Raw genomic sequence first — 20,516 nt, 5'->3', positions numbered from 1 at the left:
AAAAGTAAATTCATTTTAATATTTAATTTAACCCAATGTGCCCCAAATATGATCATTTAAAAATGCAGTCAATATAAGAAGAATCAGTAAGTTATTTTACATTCTTTCCTTCATACTACATCTTCTAGTATGCCAGGATCCTATTAAAAAGCTATTAAAAATGCTGTCCCTGGGCAGCAAGAGCCTCAGAAGATAAGGCTGCATGGTAATTTCTCATTCTTATACCAACCAGTCAGTTCACACACATGAAAACATGCTATGAGCACATCACACTGGGTTATATTCATAGGCTACAGATCTAACTCATTCAGCTTAAGGATTACTTAACTGTGAGTATAGGTTCAAAACAATCTATAACTTAAAGTAACTTTTTTGATGTCCTTTTAAGTATAGTATCATTTTGGCCTAGCGTAATCTTACATTTTGGTAAACTAAGGAAATGTGCATATATAAAGATTTCCTTTCAATAAAATTTTGTAGCAGAAAACCAAATGATATTAATTTCCTGCCAAATAACTAGAATTGATGAGCCTTAGGATAAGCTTCAAAGAAAGAACCCTGCTAGAGCACAGAGGGGCTTCTCTGGGCGAATATGCGGACAAGCTGAAAATTAGCACACAATAAAAACACACAATATATGCACTTAACTTTATTTTCTCCAAATAGAAGAAAGCTTCACATGCTTTTCATATTTCTGGTAATTGCTTCAGAAGATTTTTCTACTCTAAATATAATTTCTCTTTAAATAGTTAAATAAGCATTAACTGATAAAAGGTAAGTTATAAAGAACTTTTACAAATTGATAATTAAAAAACAGAATACCATAGGAAAAAAGGTAGGAGACGCAAAGAAGAACTGCCAAATTCCTACTTAGGAATTACCATAATAAAACATTCAACCTATTAGTAATCAAATATGTGCAAAATGAAACCGCAATGAGATACCATGTTATATTTTTTGGCTTGACAAAAACTTGATTCCAATGATCCTGAATGTGGGCAGGATCTAGAGTACTGAAAATTCTAGGATACCAGTGGAAGTGTGAGCTGGTACCATGACTTTGGAGAACATATCTATTGATAATGTGCTTTACTGTACCACACAGCAATTCTATTCAAGGTATACATCCAGTCTTGGCTATGTGCACCAGAAGTCATATAAAAGAATGTTCATAGCAACACTGCCTTTTTCTATTTCAAAGAAAGATGCAGTTCAATATCCAGCAACAGAAGAAGGGAAAAACTGTGATACAGTCATACAATGAAGTAGTACCTAGCAGTGAAAAGAAACCAGGATACCTGTTCCAAAACGATAGCGCCCGATTGCAAAGAACGTAAAGTGACAGAAGAATACAGTTCAATGCCATTCATTATTACTTAAAGGTACAGAGGATAAAGGAGGTAAAACGGTAAAGGGGAGAAAGGCTATGATCTGCAGACTTCAGGAGAGGGGCTCCCACTCTCAAATGGGGATGGGAGAGGGCCCGAGAAGAGCACACAGCGCCTCAAAGGAAAGGCACTGAGCTGGTGGCAGGCACACAGGCGCTTGTTCTCTTTATATTTTAGTGTGTGTGTATGTACGTGTATATATTCCATTGCAAGAAATAATCTTAAAACCTGGAAGGGCTGTAACAAGCAAAGGAGATTACACATAACATTTCATGACGAACGGAGTGCCAGGAGCTGACCTCGACCCTATGGTTCATCACTTGTTGGTAATGGCCAACCCTGACTGAGTTCTCCTTCACGGTGGAGACTCCTGCCCTGCTCAGACAGTACCCACTCCAGTCCAACGGCTCAACACATGCTGACTGAAAGGATAACCTGCACTTCTAGAAGAACTAGGAACACTGAAAATCTGGGGTATAAGTGGGCAGTAATGACCTGGCTTCTTTGGCCTCACGATTTGGCACATTTCCTTCAAACTTAGTCTGTTCTCTTTTCTCTCCTCCTTCACCCTCCTTCTGTCTCGGTGCTTAAGGTCTGAGATAGTTCAGTGATGAGATCAGCTTCAGACTCGGCCTTCAGAAATGTTTTCTCCCGCTTTCGGAGAGGGCTGCTTCAAGGGAGGCCTGGCTGTTTAAGGGTGGCGGCTACACTGTACTTGGTTTTTTGCACCCAATTAAGGGAACAAATCCACCAGCCTGTGGCTTCAGTGTACTCAGGAAAGCACTATATCTACTGGAACAACCAAGGGAACAAGAGATCTAATGCGTCCTTGGTCCTGGTCACTGAGAGGATTCTGTGATCACTTCCCATCACACATACACATAGGACCACATCATGTTGGTCTCCTCGAATGGTCAAATGCTCTGTCCACATTTTTACAACAAATCTGCAGCATTCAGGTATGAGATTCAGGAACAGGAGTACAAGTATAACATCCCAATTGAACAGGAAGGTTTCAAGCAAACACAGAACTGACATTAGAAAAGGTATAAGAAATGGCAGGGGACAAACACTCCATTTTCAGAATATGTGTTTTCTGGAATTTATTTCTCTTTAATGCTGAATATAAAATCTGAGGTTTTACCAGGGCCCTTAAAGACAAATGCATATACACTGAAATCTAAAAATAATAATCATGCAGATCAAAGAGGGCCCTGACACTTAAGAAATGCTGTTAAATGAAAAGTATTTCTAGATAAAGCAAAACCCTATATAGCAAAATCAAATTAAAAACAAAACAAAACAAAACAGAAAGAGGCTTTGGTACCTTTCAATAACAGAAGACAAAAACAAGTTTAGTTCATTTTTAAATTCATGTAACACAAAAACAGCTAGGTATTTAAAGGGAATCTATAAAACAGAAACACATCTAAAATATATCAGAATTTGACAGAGGAAAAAAAAATTTTCCTTTTCTTCTCTTTGATTTTAACAAAACACTGGAATTTGGAAAAAATCAGTATTTCCCCAACTAAATTTTCTTTTGGTCTGCATATACCTAGCAGGATGGCACTCTGTATTTTATCTAATTTTAAACTGGCATAATTTTATTTTTAGCAGCACATTTCCTTTGTCCCAATGAGCCTACTCCAGGAAATAAAAATTCTGAAATGCCTTTGATATTACATCTACGTCTGCAACTCCCACCTAGTTCTTTCCTAGGTTTTTAAGAGTGTGAATATTCAAATCTAAAGGCAGCTAGTTAAAGAAGGGAACAGGAAACCATTACATGTTTGGAATTTAGCTGGTAAAACAGTACAAGGAAAGAGACAAGCTCCTCTGAAAACAACCTGGTCCCAGAGGGCAGTGCCCGGTGGAGCCTGGGTATTGCGGCAAAGGCCACACAGGGTGGCCACACAGGGAGGTGCCACACCTCCCTCAGAACAAGTACAGCACCAGCCAGGGCTGGGCTCTCTTATTTCTATGCTGATTTAAAAATAATCATTATTATTATTAAAATAATGAGGTGAGGAGAAGACGATGTGCGACCGGTAGCAATTTAGCAATGCCATCCAACTAGTTGGTTTAGGAGACCCATTCGGGTCCTGCCATAACCACAGTAAAGCAAAAGTTTTAAGATAAATAGATCTGAGGAGCTGTCTTTGTCTAGCAAGTCTCTTGTTGATCCCACAACCCCAGAATCTAACTTGCAAGGCCTGGATCTTACCAAGTTGGTTCTTGGTGCTCATTGGCAAGAACAGACTAAATGAAGTTAGACCACTGTGGCATTAAGCTTTTTAAAACTGTTGTTATCTGCAAACGAAATTCTGAGCCTAGTCAGAAGACGCACGGACTCAAACACAATATCCAGTTCAAAATAAAAGATTTCTGGATAGTCCCTGGGATTTATCAGATGGAATGTGACCTGGATCTTCTTTAATGCCACCTAAGCAGTAATACCCATGATTTCACAGCAGCTTTTCTTGGAGAGAAAATTGTGGATCATGTATCTGTTCCAGTCAAGTCGAAATCTATGGTCATGCTTGCTCTTCTTCGGTTCCCAGTCCTGGGCTGCAGATCTCAGGCTGGGGTTTCCGCGTCAGCATTCAAGTCCTTTAGAGTGGTCCACATTTAGTTAGTTGGAGGGTGAGAGAACACAGGTGACAGGGCTTTCGTTCTTATGTACTTTGAATTTCTTACATTCTGCTCAGAATCTGAATGACAGGTCCAGCATCACGATGCTGAGGAAAGCAGAGTATTTTAGGCAACCCTCTAAGAATTTCTCCTATTCGAGACTGTTTATGTTTGGCAACCAAAAAATCCAAAGACCATAAACAGGGACAAGGATGGAGAAAAGGAACCTTTGCCTGAAGGAAGCAGACATGCTCAGCATCCATTCCGAAGGCAGTAGAGAGATTCTACATGCCCAGTACAATTCAGAGCTATTCTCTGACAGTTCCTTTCTCTGAAAGCTCACTGGTATCCACACATGGAATGAGAATACGTATCTACATTACCCTGAAAAATCTGGGACTATACATTGGCCAGAAATAGTAGCAGGCAGTTAAAGGTCTGGTGAAAAGCAACCAAGGGAAAAAAAATGAAATTGTACCCCAATATTAGTATCTTTTAGTATGCCTCATTAAGGGCTCACAAAATATATCTAGCCAAGATCTTCCTTTCTCAAAAAAAATATAATCCATTCACAAAATAGAATAAGCAGCTGTTAGTTAGGGAAGCTGCATTTAAAAATATGTTACTTGTGCATAAAGAAGTTGCTAGAGCTGAAAATCCCTTCAGATAGGAGTCAGATCATTTCCCTATAAATTTACTATCTAATTAGGACACCTCCTAAAATACATCTTTTCTAAGCTCTCTTTTACATTTAAATAAAACTTTTCCCTTGCAGGAGATGAAGAAGCCTCTATTTTCCAAAATACCAACTATTTTTATCCCTGTAACTTGGTCCTGATCACACATTGTTGCGACAGTGATTTCTGGAAACATCTGTAGGAGTTTGGAGGATTTATGGAAGTAAGAGTGTCCATTACCAAAGGAGGCTAGAACATCTTTATCTAAAGGTGCTATCACGAAGCCCAGGACTAGTGACAGTTGTGACTTTTGCAGCAAAAATCTGCAGCCCTTTGTCAGCCAGCATTGCTTTGTTCCTCTATGATCAAAAGATTCTACTAGCTTGGCAAACTAAGTTCAAGGATATGATCCAGGCTGCTTAAAGAGAGGCGGGTCTGAGCAATACTGGCATCAACTACAACCTAGGGCAGATCCAACATCTTCTCTCCAATGGTGCCACCCACTTTATCTTTCAATCATTAAGGAAGCACACCTGTAACAGGTTAGAGTACCTCCAGGTGAATGAGGCAACTGCAGGCAATTTTGAAAATAAGGGAAAACCCACCACAGTCCTGATTTGGTTCTAAGCAATCATGCAACCCCATTTTACCCATGTCTTCTAAAAACACCTTTTCCGTGGCAAGCAAAGTTACTGATGATGCACGTGGCTTTAGTCACAGTGATGCATTAGGTAAGCAGGTGTGTGCTGAGTACCAAGGGGCACTCCAAAATGCATCTCCGTTATCTTCCACTTGTCTTCTCTAAGGTTCTGCCTATTTATTTAAAAAAAAGAAAAAAAGGTCACTTGTTGCATTGGGTTGATAAGAAAATTCATCCCGGCAATGATTTTTAATGATGTCAGGAATGGAGATGTTGGAAATCATAAGAAATCACCGCCATGTGATTGATGAGAGCAAATCCTAGGTTTCAGGATCAGCATAGATTGCAATCATACCCACCTGACCTGCCAAGTATGAAAGGAGAAAGGAACCCACCTGTTTCTAATGACTGCACTGACTGACCATGATTTACTAGCTGTTATATATTTTGAATATCACCTCTGAATGGCAGGGGTCCCAAAGCAGAAACTTCTACTCCAAACTCTGCTTTAGGTCTAATTAAGCAACAAACCTGATGGTTTTCTATCTGAAAATTATTGGTGAAAAGGCCTCCTTTTCTCTTAGGTAGGTACCCAGGATGGGTTGGCTTCTACTGGCTCCAACCAGCCAAAGAGGAAGTGGGCTCTCCTAGGGTTTCTGTCCTTTCAATTTTTTGAAAGAAGAGAAGTGAGAAACCTGTATTTTTAATATGAGCAACACATTAAATTCTTTTCAAAGTTCTGTGTAGGACAGATGCATCCAGACCCAGTATGTCCTACAGGCCACCATTTTGACCTCTCACCTTTCTCTGCCTGTCCATGTCTAAGAACTGCCCAGAGTCTACCTTACACCTGGGCCTGTTGGGCTTGTGAACGTTCTCTTCCTACCATCTCTCTATTCTCTCCTCACTGTGTAAGAGCAATTACAGATGCTAGTGGTGATTTATATGTTCCCCGACATATATGTATATAGTACATAGATAGCCCTATTGTTTATGAACATATACTGTAGAGAGGGAGGGAGAGAAAGGAAAGGAGAAAAGGGGGCATCCATCTTTTAGTACCTTATACCCATGAGTGCTCTGTCTAGGCCTTTGAGTGTGGATTGTGGATTGAGCGTGTTTTACTACCACAGTAAAAAAAAATATGTTGAGTAGGAAGGGGTAAAAGCTGAATTGCTGTTCAACATATTTTCACCTCTCTCCTATGCCAAGTGTGAGTTGCCATTAACCCTTAAGGCCCTGAATGATTCACGAGAGAAGACTGCACAAACACTGCTCCATGGACTTGCACTTTGGTTCCATGTGCTCCTGCTCACGTGACCGACTGAGGGGCTGGAATTTGGTGGGCTGAATGGGTGGGGTTTAATGCCCAGGGCCTTTAATGCCTTTGGAATGGTCGACTGAAATCAAGCAGCTGTCAATGGCCTTGGAAGACCAACTTTAACACTGTGACCACATGTCATATGAAAATGCATACTTATAGATTATAGACTTCCTGGGAAATTTATAAAAATAAATATTTTTAAAGAGTAGAAAAGTCAGCCTTCAAAGTCTCTAAGGAATCTGCCTCTTCAGGGAAAAATGAGAACAAAGATGGCAGGCACACAGTATTTTTTTTTTTAAGGTTTTTTTTTTTTGCAGAGATAATGATGTCCACTAGATTTATACATCCTTTAGATTACTCCTACCCGTGTTTTTTCCAGGTCTTTGAAGATAAATCTGGATTGTTTAATATTTTTGGATGAAATATGTTGTAAAAACACTATAATTTTCCTAACAAGTATTCCAATGTTCCATCTTTATAAAAATAGTTTTAAGAACCTTTAAATATTATATGTGTGGGTTTTGCCACTGTTTAAAACATATACATGGAAACCACCCACAACCATCTGTGGACTTAGTAATATAAAAACAAAGCAAGATTTCACATCGGCTATGAACTGCGGGTGTTGGTATAAAATTTATATTATTAATAATTTCTGCTTTCCTCCCATAGGTGTTCCAGAAATGGACAGATCCTGGGAAGCCTCAAGAGACCTATTGCTTACAGACATCAAAGTACCCAGTACTGCACTTTCATTTCAATTTAGTGTTAAAAATAGATACTTTAGAATTCAGTCTCAATTTGAAATAGAGTCAAAACCTCAACTGGTTTGTATAAAAAGACTGCAAGGAAATATACCCAAAAAAGTTAACATGCTTATCTCTGGGTGGTGGGATAATAGGTGATTTTTATTTTCTACTCTACTCTATACTTTTGTATTTTCTTAAATGAACCTTTCCTAAATGAGGCTACTTTCATAATCAGAAGAAAATGGTATTTTTTAAAGGGGGAAATAAAATATTACCTTATTTAATAAAGAAACCCTATTTTTTACTTTGGAAGTGAATCTATATATTTCACAAACTTGTAATAATATATATAACTTCTGGTCTTAATACTAGAAAAGCTTGAGTCTTTTATGTTTCTTCAAAGACATATGATATAATAAAGTAGCTTCAAAAAGCTTTCTGATTTAGTTTAGGAATTTTAGTGTTTTTTTCAAAGTTGACCATTTATTATTACAGACCATCTCCCTTCCAAAGTACAGGAGTTAAATGTGCAAAAAATGTTAAAATATGGCTTTGATTCTGCTATTTTGAAAAAATATAAAATAATATAAACTTGCACTTTAAAATAGAAAGCACTTACTACCTAAATTCTTCTTGGAAGAAGGGGATATAGATTATAAATAAAATAAATGATAGATAAAATTAAACTCTAATATACAACAATTGAAAATTGGAGGGAAAAAAGCTGGACTTCTTTGTGTGTTTTTACACCAGGTAGTCCCTGACCGTGCACTTGAACAAGCAAAATTTAAAAATTTAGGAGACTACATACGCATTCCTCCAACACCTTCAATGTCAACCCCTAGAGACAATTCAAAAAAGATAATTTTAAAGCAAAAAAGGATTTCCCTACCTTTGATGCCAACCGTGGTTTCAGGCCTAAAAATGAATAGACCGTGTTGCTTTCCTTTGCTTCAAAAAAACTGTCATAATCCTAGAAAAAAGAGGAAGAGAAAAGAAAAACAAAAAAACAAACAATTATCAGTATTTGGTGCTTCTAAAAAATTCTTTATGGAAACGAAAAAATGCGCCATTGCTTCATGCAGGCCAGGGAAGGCCTATATAAATCTACGGGATTGGCTCTGCTGGAGCATAAAAATTTCTCTGAGTATGACGATGGGTGTACCATGTTTTTAATACAAGGCCTGTGACAGGATTAAAATGTAAAACACTGACAAGACAAGTGAAATCAGAACATGTTCCCTCTCCCTCTTGTGCCAAACTAACATTTATTTGTGTGAAATCACTCTGATAAAAGATTCTACTTCGGATGCTTCCATACGAAAGGCTGACTCCAAATTCCATTTTTATATTTTGTTATCTAGGGCTTTAAAAGAAAAAAATCACTGGGTAAACAGAAAGCCATAAAGGTCTCCATGTGTCAGTGCAAGTGCTTCTATTCTGCTTTTGAAGTTTCCCACATTCTTTCAGACTGTGTCTTCAGAGAGAATATAAAGATCAAATAAAACCTAGAGGAAACTATATCCTCTGTAACATTTATCTTTGCCTCAAACACAGAATCATTTTTTTCTTCCTACTTTCACAAGAGAAACTAAGAAGGAATTCTGGTCAAGGTGTTCATCAATTGTTTCTTTTCAAACTTTGCATAGATGTTAACTATATGGTTTCTAAGTTCAGGTAAAGCAGTCTCAAAATTCGGTAGTTCCTTGGATAACTTTTTCCAAAGGATCAATGTAAGGAGACAGTGATCAGAATCACTGGAGCCATTTGCTCTGTGCAAGGGACTTTAAAATCAGTACTTCATTCATTCCCCACCACAGACCACCAGGTTGGAGACTGGCTCTGAGTCAAGAAAGTCTGCCCAAGGTTGACAGGCAGTCCGTGAAAGAGCTGAGATTTGGGGCCAATTCTCACTGACATTAAAATCAGTGCTTTTTGGACTCTGATGCTTTCTGGCCAGAAGGAAACCAGGTATGGGGCACCCTGTATTTCAGTCACTGAGTCCTAATGAATTCGCTGCTGAGCCGAGCCAATGGCATCACAAGTATTTCTGAAACCCGTCTAGGAATCTGGATGACAGTCCATCACTTGAAGAATGGAGATTTGCTTCCTGCAAAGGATGCCTCAATGATGAAAAAAATCTTTGAATTATTTCACTCTGTATAGAGACTCCCTTGTTCAAATGCTTTAGCAAGTCGGGTGTCATGGGGTTTTGAAGGCAGCTTGATTTGAATTCACAATCCTCTAAGCCTCAGGCCTTCCACTTGCTCTTCTTCCATAGATGTTCAGGTGGTAGCTCGCCCTGCGAGTTAGGAACAGGCATAATACAGTGCACCGCCGAAGAGAGCCTTCCTTGACCTGACAAGAAGGAGCAATATATCTAAAAAGCGAGGCTCAGCAAAAAACCCTACGTCAAAAGTGGCATTTTAAGGGGCGCCTGGGTGGCTCAGTGGGTTAAGCTTCTGCCTTTGGCTCAGGTAGTGATCCCAGGGTCCTGGGATGGAGCCCGATGTGCCCTCTCCTCGGTGTGGAGCCTGCTTTCCCCTCTCTCTCTTACTGCCTCTCTGCCTACTTGCGATCTCTCTGTCAAATGCATAAATAAATAAATAAGTGGCATTTTAAGCTGAAAGAATGAGGAGGAGAAGAGCTGACCAAGTGAAGGGCTGGGACAGGGAACAGCCCTGGTGAAGAGTGAAGCTGGCAAGTCTGACAGGGAGGAGCATATGCCAGACTGTGCAACACCAAGAAAAAGATTTTGAATTTTATCTTAAGTACAAAAGGAAATCATGTATGGGTTCTGGGCAAAGAGCAGAATGATTTACTTTCCTTTAAGAAAGCAGCTAAGTTAGGGACCCCTGGGTGGCTCAGTCCATTGAGCACCCAACTCTTGATGTCAGCTCAGGTCATGATCTCAGGGTCCTGGGATCAGCCCCACACTGCACCGTACCCAGTGGGGAGTCTGCTGGAGATTCTCTCTCTTGCCCTCTGTGCCTCTCCCCACTCACGTGGATACTCTAAATAAATGGAGATGAAATCTTTAAGTCCACTGTGTGGAGAATGGCTCAGAGACAGGCCTACAAGAAGGAAAGCAGGGAGAAAAGTCAAGGGAGTAGTGTTGTAATCAGGTAAGAAGGTGGCAGCCTGAACCCAACCCACGATAATGGAGAGAGAGAAAAGTGGACAGACTGGAGAGATTTTGGAGGAAGAACTGACCATACTCACCTGTAGAACTGTGGGGGAGGAGGTTAGAGAGAATTAAGACTTAAGGCAGCTCTGACCTTTGTGATTTGACAGAAAAGACCAGAGAAAAAGCAGATGTGAGAGTAAGGCTGAAGTGGTTTCAAAATGTTCAGTTTGAGCAACTGTAAGGGACATCCAAGTGAAGAAGGTATCAGCGAGGCAGCTGGAGGTTTCTAGTGACTATCTAGGATTTACAGATTTCGTAGTTTATAAAATTTAATAATTTTTTATAAGAAAAAGGATGTCACAAATAATACAGGTCTAACAGAACTTAGGCAAAATCCCATGAACTGAAAATACTGACAAATATTCTTTGTAACAAAGGTATTTCCAAATAGTTGAATACCATTTTACTGATCTGGGTTCAGATCCTGTTCAATGCATACTTTCTCTGGCTTTAACATCACTATGGCTAGGGGGCTTCTTACCTGAATATTGAATTGGATCCTCCCAATAGCTTAGATATTGTCACTTTAGGTAATTAACTCCTTTCAAAGCGACAAATATAAGATCTGGTAATTAACTTTTTAAAAGCAGAATAATTTAAGGGCAGTAATTTTTAAAAGCCTGCGTTACAACAGTACCAGATACACACCAGGTTACCAATATTTGTCAAGTGGATGAATGAGTTATGTTTGCTAATTAATGACTGATGGGTCATGCTTTAGGAAATCTTATGCTAGTAACATGCTAGTAACATAATTGGAGTGACTCCTATCCTACTATGGGTTCTTAAAAATTATGTAAAAAATTTATTTTCTGATATTTAAAAGTCTGATGAATCTCAAAGTGTAAAAGGTTTTCAGCTTTTTTTTTTTTTTTGTCATATTTAGGCAGATAGGAGGTTGATAATTTAAAATCTAGGATTTCTTACTAGTTAATACCTCCTTTTAGAGATAATAAATTAAACAGTATGACTGAAATAATTTAAGAATAAAGTAGTATTAGAAAATTTTAAATCACCTCCTATTAAGACGTAAGTTTTTATGGCCTTAGGCATTCCCCAATAAAAGAGAAAGTGCTGCTTTCTTATCAAATTCATCTCATTTATCAGGCTTCTATTTTTAAAAATGTATTAAGGTTTTTACTGCAAAAGTTAAAAGCACTGTATTTTAAAAACTCACTATAAAGCCTCGAAGTAGACTTGCTGAATTCAATATAGTCAAAGACACTTTCTGGAATGTCTATAAATACACATCTACAAGTTATCTATTTCAGCAAAACCAACCTTCTGGAACTGTACAATATAATGATCAGTTAACATTACCTTTGGAGAAGGGTACAAATATATGAAGCATATTCAAGATAAAATTGCCCAGTTTCAGAAGCTAGTACATTTTCATTACACATAAGACAAAAGAATAAAACTCACTTTGTTTCTAGTGCAAGAAAAGAGAAATTTCTGGACTATACAGGTATCAACATAACTGAGCACTATTACTAATGGAACATCTATCTAAATGCTGCAATTTTAAGAAAAATAAAGAAGGCTAAACAGCTGTTAAGAAGGGCGGGGGAAGCTTCTGTCACCTAAACTTCTGTTCGCATTCAAGTGAAAACCAATGTCAGAAGGTTTATAAGCTCATGATAAAATCTACAACAGGTAGAGTGCACAATAGCCTCCTGCTTCCACAGAGCTCACTTAAGTACATTACCTGTACACCATGATTAGACTGTTAAGGACTAGACAAGAATTTGAGACAAAGACCTTAAAGTTCTTTGCCCTTTTAGTGTTCCCTAGGAGAACAGTGAGGAAAACCCACAGCAGCCACACTGCTAGGCTGTATCACTTCCCACACTAACTCAGTGACAGTTAAGTGACAGACCCATATTATTTCCAAATGCCAAGGGCACATCCAAACAGGAGGCTGTGCGGAATAAAAACTACATGACTTGTAAGGAAATGGTGGCAGCAGTCGGTTCTAACTGAACCAAAGCAAATTTGGTTTACCCAAAAGAAAAATAAATAAATAAATGCTAAGACAACCAACGTTATTGCTGCTGCAGCTGAAAATGGGCAGAGGCTCCTTCTTAATATTTTTCAAGCCTGAGGGTATAGCCTCTGAGCAGAATATCTTATTTAGTGGTTAAGGACTATGAATGCTATGTTGTATTTTATAAAATCTTGATATAGAAAGAAAAAATAGTTGACAGTTCCAATCCTGGTAGGGTATGTAAGATGTATTTGTCTGAAACAGCTTCATTCAGCAATTTCTATGCCAAACACCAAAAATATGGGTAAGCCCAAAGCTGAGAATTTTAAATTCCTAATTCATGTTTAACATTTCTGACCATGCTGGTACAAGATGGCAGAATGAGCAAACAGAGCGACCCAAGCACCAATGGAAACTGAATGGAAAAAAAAAAAAAATTGTGTGTTAAACATAGGAAAAGGAACCAGCAATAACATTTTAAGAAATACCCAGAGGAGTTAAGTGAAGAGGCAAAAATTAATTAAGAGAATCTCTTGGATATTGACATTCATGTCATTCTCCTTTAAGCCACAGGGATTTCGTAAAATAGAATAACATACCCTCCTCTATGACTGTGGACACAACAGCTCTAGAGAGATTAGCACTTATAGGTTCATACCAAAATAAATATTAAATATGTTTACATATTATATTTTAGAATAGTTATTATAGTCAGAGAGGAGAATGTGACGTATAAGCTTTAGCAATGCTGTGCGCGTGTGTGGGGGAGAATCAACGTGGGGGAGACATGAGAGAAGCTATTAAGAATGCAGATTTCTCTTCATCTTTCAAAGAAAAACGTGCCCTCTAAAGTTTTATATCAAGGAATACAGGCACAGAATGGTGATAACCAAGAAAACTGCAAAGCCGAACCTCACAGGAGAGGCGATCTCTTGGGAGTTCGGAGTGGGGGGCACCTAAGAAGCAGGGCAGAGGAAAACGGACTTTTCACTTCTGACCCTCCTTTATTGTCTTCACGTTGATAGTATTAACACGGCCTTAGTGTCTTTAACAGTTTTGTTTTCTTTTCATTAACTCTAACTGCATGAGGCTCAAAAAGAGAAACATTTTAACCAAAAGAAAACCTCCAATGTGATCCTATTTAAGATACACCGTTAAACATGCAGCTGGGGCAGCCAGAACCTGTCTGAATGAAGGTTTTCAATATTCACGGCATAAGCCATCGTCTTCATGAAAGACACGTCCCAGGGATTCATCACTGCAGAATACTGCAGCAAACATCTCACTGTGCTGAAAGTGGGAGATTAAACATTTATACATAGAAGAATACAAACTACGGTTATATAAGAGAGATAAAACCGCAAAGAATATCTAATTAAATTGTTATGCTTCTAGGCATACAGCTGATCAGCAAGAGATAGAGAGGAATTCCTATCACCCCTTCCCCACCGCCTGACTTTTTCCTTTCCTAGTATCTGTGAGGATGTCAAATAAGATTATTTACAGTAAAACATCTGAAGATTGTTCTTGATTCGATAAGTTATCTTTAATTTGAATTTAATTCAAATTAAGTTTCTTAAGAAAATTCTACCTGTAGGAGAGGCGAGTTTCCAACAGAGGTGATTTTCTAAATAGATTTCATTGTAAAATTTAGAAGATGCCTCAGTGAGCTTCCTCTTAAGACTTGACTGTTATTAATAAAATGGGAATGCGAATGCTCAGAACTTCGACAAGGTGGGACCCAACAGAATAGGTTAGCTACCTGCTCAGATGAAAACATCTGTGTAGCTATTCACCCATTCACACAACCAGTGTTTGGTTAAGTATGTTCTGGGTTCCTAGCATCATGCAGATACTAAGGTAAATATGCCACAGAGCCTGCTGAAGGGAACACAAGGAACCTCACGGACTGGCTGAAGGGAACTACATGAAAAAAAATTCTGAGATAAAGATCCTAACGGGAATGAGGCACAGGTTTGCTGGGCCTAGGGGAGGGGCAGTGAAAAGCAGAGCCCTAGTGAGACAAAGCTCAGTAACAAGGCCCGTTTGAATTGAGTTCTGAGAGAGAGAAAGAGGGTGGAATTCCTTAGGAGATAAAAATTACAGGATTTGGTAATGAAGGGGGATTGAGGGGAGGAAAATGAGTCTGGGATAACTTCCAGGGCTTTGCCTTACACACCATGGAGATGATGTAGTCATTAAGCCTACGTAAATAACATCCATATTTTAGAGACAGAGCACAATCTCCTGTGAATAACGGAAATTTTACTTCAGCTTTCCTTTTTTTACTTTTCCTTATTGACTCCAACAATCAGAGTTACAGTAACACAAAATTACTGTCAGTAATTCAGCCTGGGTCAAAATTCTATCACTATGTTCTACTCCATTCTGCCAGACGATGGACTTCATTTTCAGAGGAGACTCGGAAACAGCTAATCTTGTGTTTCTCAAATGTGGCCTCTAAAGAACCCGCGGAGGCAGAAGAAACAACAGACCTTCTAGATGGCCCCTCCTCGGAGCTAAGCATGGTTTGACATTTTTAAATGACTAGAAAATAAGATGAAGAAAACCAAATGAAAAAGAAGATGTAGCAGAGAATTGGTGGCCTGAAAAGACTAATTTATCAGTTGGCCCAACCCTTGATCTAGAACATTGCAGGATATATTTTGAGGCAGCCCCTATAAAAGTGAAATTTCTTTTGAAGCCTTGTTCAATCTTAAAAATCCATGGAAATCAGGCATCCTGCCCCATAATGTATCTGTGTTTCTTTTGCCATTAAAAAATATGTTTTGCAATGTACTCAAAATCTTCAAGCAAAATGCTGTTTTGGGCAGACAGGCAGTCTTTATCCTATGACTTTGGGCACCCCTGAGCCCTCAGAGACTGAACTTGTTTTAACTTTTACTAGTTTTCATTTTGCCAAGTGATTTCTTCTTCACCTCGAACCCAGATTCTAGGGCCACTCAACAATAACCCTTCATTTCTTAATAAATCCCAAAATATTTTTGTTATTTGACAGAAGACTCTTGAAGAAAGAAGGAGAAATGACTCTAAGGAAAAGAAAAACAGTAGAATAGCTTGAATGAGAATGTACTTTACAAAATAACATTCAATTTAATGCATTCTTCAAAAGAGCTTGCCAGTTGCAAACTATTATTTCAAGTGACTGGAAACAAACTAAATAGCCCATAGGGAGGGAATGATTAAGTTAATTATAATAATCCACCCAAGGGAGTAAGATGCAACCTCTAAAAACCAAGCTTATAATGACATGAAAACTACTTCTGTTAGAGAACAAAGCAGGGCACAAAACGGTATATACAGTATGATAAAAAAATGTGACTTTAAAAATTTAAATCAACTGATAAAAAAAGAGAACATGTATAGGCCAAATGTTTGCAGTTGTATTTGAAAGGTAGTATTTATTGTTCCCCCTTTCTTATTCTCGTTTTTCAAATATTCTCTACTTCCATAGTCATTTTAGTGTTGGGAGAAAAAAGTAGCAACAATAATAATGTTGGATAACCAATTCAATACGAAAATCTCTTTAAAATATCTCTTTCCAACAACTTCTTATAAGATTTCAGGCTGAAAATCATTTCTTACATTTATGTGTGGAGATATATATTTACATGTTCAAATTCAATATATTCAAATTAAAATATATGATTTAAAAAAAAATCATATGCATGAATCAGGGATTTTAAAATTGATCATTAAGGGAGTTGGTTCTGCATGCTTCAAAAAGATGCCCAAACACACTTAAAATGTAGAAACAATAAAACTACATACATTTAGGTGTTCTGTGGTGTGCTTCTGAGCCTCCACCAATGGTTAGAAGACACTAACATATCTCCTCATCTCCCTTGATGGGAAAGAAAGAATAGGAGAGGAGAGGCCACGAGGAACCACTGCGGGTCATTCAGCCTTTCTGCACCTCCTTGAGATTATTCTAACCCATCTCTAGTCTACTTCTAGGCTCCAATTAAATGGACAAAGTTGGAGGACTTGCATTTCCTGATTTCAAAACACATTACAAAGCTACAGTAATCAAAACAGTGTGGTACTGGCATAAAGACAGACACATGGACCACTGTTACTGAACAGAGTCCAAAAAATAAACCCACATTTATATGATCAAATGATCTTCAACAAAGGTGCCCCAAGACCACTCTCAATGGGGATAGGGCAGTTTCTTCAACACACAGTGCTAGGAAAACAAATGCACATGCAAATGAATGAAGTTGAACTCTTATTTTAAACCATATATAAAAATTAACTAAAAAATGAATTGAAGACTAAATATAAAACCCAAAACTATTTGGCAAGTAATGATCTTAGGTATGACTCCAAAAGCACAGTCAATGAAAGCAAAAACAGACAAATGGGGAATACATCAAATTTTAAAACTTTGTTCATCAAAGAATACAATCAACAGTATAAAAGACAACCTAAGAATGGGAGAAGATATTTGCAAATCAGGTATGTGGTAAAGGGTTAATATCCAGAATATACCAAGAACTCTTAAGACTCAACAACAAAAAATCCAATAACCTGATTTAAAAATGGGCAATGGACTTGAATAGACATTGCTTCAAAAATGATATACAATTGTACCATTAAGTGTATGGAATGCTCAATGTCACTAATCATCAGAGAAATGCAAATCAAAATTACAATGAGATACCACCTCACACCTATTAGGATGGCTGCTCTCAAAACAAGATGAAACTGAAAAAAGAAAACAACAAGTATTCATGGGGATGTGGAGAAATTGGAATTCTTGGGTACTGCTGATGGGACTGTAAAATGGCACAACCATTATGGAAAACCGTATGATGGTTCTTCATAAAATTAAAAATAGAATTACCATGTGATGCAACAATCCCACTTCTATGTATGTATCTAAAACAACTCAAAGTGGAATCTCAAAGAGATATTTCCAAACCCATGCTCAAGCAGTACCATTCACAACAGCAAGGAGGTGGAAGCAGCCCAATCTGTCAGTGAATGAATGGATTTAAAAAATGGATATATACACACAACAGAAGCCTTAAAAAAAATTGAAATCTTGTCACCTGCTTCAATGCTATAGGCTAAATGTCTGTATCCCCCGAAATTCATGCTGAAATCCTGATGCTTAAACACCTTTAGGAGGTGATCAGGCCATGAGGGTAGAGCCTTCAAGGATAGGATTAAAACCCTTATAAAAGAGGTCCTCCGTCCCCTTCCACCATGTAAGGACATTTCCAGAAGTTGGAAATCTACAATCCAGAACAGCATCTTCATCAGAACCCAACTATGCTGTCACCCTGATCTTAGACTTCCAGCTTCCAGAACTGTAAGAAATAAATTTCTTGCAAGATACCCAGTCTGTGGCATTTTGTTACAGCGTCTTGATGGACTAAGATATATAACAACATGGATGATCCTTGAGGACATTACGCTAAGTGAAACTAGTCACAAAAGGACAAACATTGTATGATTGTATGATTTCACTTCTATGAGATATCTAACATAGTCAAATTCATAGGTAGAAAGCAGAACAACTATTATCAAGGTCTGGGGGGAGAGGACAAAGGGGAGTTGTTTAATGGGTACAGAGTTTCAGTTCTGCAAGATGAAAAGCTCCAGGTATCTGTATTACAGCAATGAATATACTTAACACTACTAACCTGTACAATTAAAAGTAAGATAGTAACTTTTACAATGTATGATTTTAATCAAATATTTTTTATATTTATTTAATTTAATTTAAATGTATTTTTAAGAATCCAAATTTTCCCCACCCTCCACCGAATAGGGAAGGAGAAAAGAAATGAAAAGGGAGAAAATACTTTCCTTTAGTGCAGATGTGTGCATTTTCACTTCCAGTACACTCCACACGTGCCAGTTCCACACACAGAGAGGACAAAGGTTAAACTTTCAACATGAGGACCATGGGCTTTCCAAAATCCAAATCAGACACTGTAAAAGCCATCAGAAAAGTCTAGAAATGGTTTACCTTTAGGTCACCCATTTCCAGAGAAGAATCTTGCTCATGGTAGGGATACTCCCAGGAAATAGCAAGAACAACCAGTCTGTGCAATTTGGGTTCTTGACTACAAACAACTAAAATGGACATTAGCAACTTAACAGGACAGGAAGTTGTGGCAGTAGAGCGGGAAGTTGTGAATCCACATTAAAGCTGGAGAACCAATTTATAAGACGAACTTCTATGTCTGGGTGGCCAAGAACACACCCCGGCCACACCAGGGGTTTGCCCCATTAGGACACCTGCCATGGCTATTCCTGACCCCAAGACCCCCGTCCAACTGCTCCTGTGTTGCTGCCCTATCTCCTCAATGTTCAAAATCGGGGGTGAGAGAAGTGACTAAACATGCCAATGAGCTCCCATTCAGTGGCAGAATTCTTCCCTACAGGCAGATTATTCAAATACTAAAGGGCAGAGAGAAGGAAATGGTTTACACCGATTACCAAGTAGCTTAGCAGCTGTTTATGTCTCCCATGGCTAGCTCACCCAGTTTAAAATAAAGTAGTTAGTTTCCGGCCAATTCTGGGGAACAGGAGAATCTTCACGCTCACTGGATTCTGTCCCTTGCAACGCAGCAGGTTTCCACAAGCTACCCAACCAGGTAAGACCACTCCTAAACGGTCACTAGGTAAAGCAAGGCACACAGGAGCAGGCAGGATAAATGAGATCATGGCTAGTTGCCCTCTAATGCTTTTGCTTCTGTCAAAGTTGAATTGACTTGATGGTGATAAGAGCAGACACTGTCTTCCAAACTCTGCCAGCACAAACTATAAAGACAGAGTGTGTACCAGTGCTGCTGTCACCAGTCTCACGGGACTAACACTGCTCCATCAGAGAGGAGGCCATTTATCCAGCACAGTTTAATCAATGGGTAAGCCTCTAGCCAGCTCCCAGTCCATCTGAAAAGAATGTCCATAGACTCTGTAAGCCAAAGATACACAGAAATTTAGAAAGTCATAAAGAAGTGAAAGCAAAGGTAAGGAATTAACTTTCTTTCACATTACATTCTTTTATTCATTCAATACATTCCTGTATTAAAAGGGCTCTGAAAAATAGACTTCTATTTTCATGATGACAGACCAAGATGTCTCTTCCTCCTTTATCTTGAAAAATAAACCAAATAAGAATTAAAAAAAAAAAATAAACCAGAAACACCATTTAAAAAAAATAAAACTAGGAGACTGCTATAGCTCTGAACCACCACCTATGCAGGCAGTGAGGAGAGAAATGGTGAGGGGCATGAGAGAACAGAAGAGATCGAACCTCGCTGTCTGAACAAGCTGTGGGGGTGGCCCCCGAGACGTCAGGAATGGAGGCATTAGCTATTGTGACGGTGTGGTGAGTGGGCAAAGGCAGAAAACAGCAAGACTCAAAATCTACCTACACAGCAGTTAGATTTCCAGGGTACCTCACTCTCTCCAAAGGAACCAGAAGGTATACTATTAATAAATATGGCTTCTGGGAAGCAATAAACTTACAAACAGCAGCATGGAAGGGCAGGGGGGTGAAAACAGCAATGTGAAGGTGAACAGCAATGAGCAAAACCCTCCAGCTCTCGCAGCCTGTAGGTCCAGACCTCCAGTAGCCTGGCTGATATCCCCAAAGCAAGAGACCGAAGAGCCATTCTCCAGAAAAATTAAATCATCATCTGAGAAGAGACTTGCATATTTTATTATCCATATCTACCACAAGAATATAACAGGCTACCCAATCAAACTACAGAGAAGTCTGGTAGGAAACAAGCCCCCCCCCCCAACATATATATGAGCACATACACAGCTTCTAATTAGCTTTCTAGTGCCTCAACTCTTTTTTTTTTAAAAGATTTTATTTATTTATTTGACAGAGAGAGATCACAAGTAGACGGAGAGGCAGGCAGAGAGAGAGAGAGAGAGA

The 20,516-nt window shown here is 38.6% G+C and overlaps 1 protein-coding gene across 2 annotated transcripts in view; it reads right to left on the bottom strand.

The window, feature by feature from the left end:
- SH3BGRL2 (SH3 domain binding glutamate rich protein like 2) overlaps positions 1-20,516 on the bottom strand; it is a 76,146-nt gene that overhangs the window by 14,220 nt on the left and 41,410 nt on the right. The window contains exons 3-4 of one of the 2 annotated variants that reach the window (XM_059400973.1): positions 8,305-8,385; positions 637-5,512 (exon numbers count right to left, since the gene is read on the bottom strand). The exons of the other annotated variant lie outside the window; for it this stretch is intronic. Coding sequence (XP_059256956.1) covers positions 5,501-5,512; positions 8,305-8,385 — 93 coding nt within the window. The 3' untranslated portion in view covers positions 637-5,500. Of the gene's footprint in view, positions 1-636; positions 5,513-8,304; positions 8,386-20,516 lie in introns of those variants that run through there. 2 annotated transcript variants of the gene reach the window in all.

The sequence above is a fragment of the Mustela nigripes genome, chromosome 5, assembly GCF_022355385.1.
Source record: "Mustela nigripes isolate SB6536 chromosome 5, MUSNIG.SB6536, whole genome shotgun sequence".
Classification (NCBI taxonomy): Eukaryota; Metazoa; Chordata; class Mammalia; order Carnivora; family Mustelidae; genus Mustela; species Mustela nigripes.
This window is presented reverse-complemented; position numbering and strand designations above follow the sequence as displayed.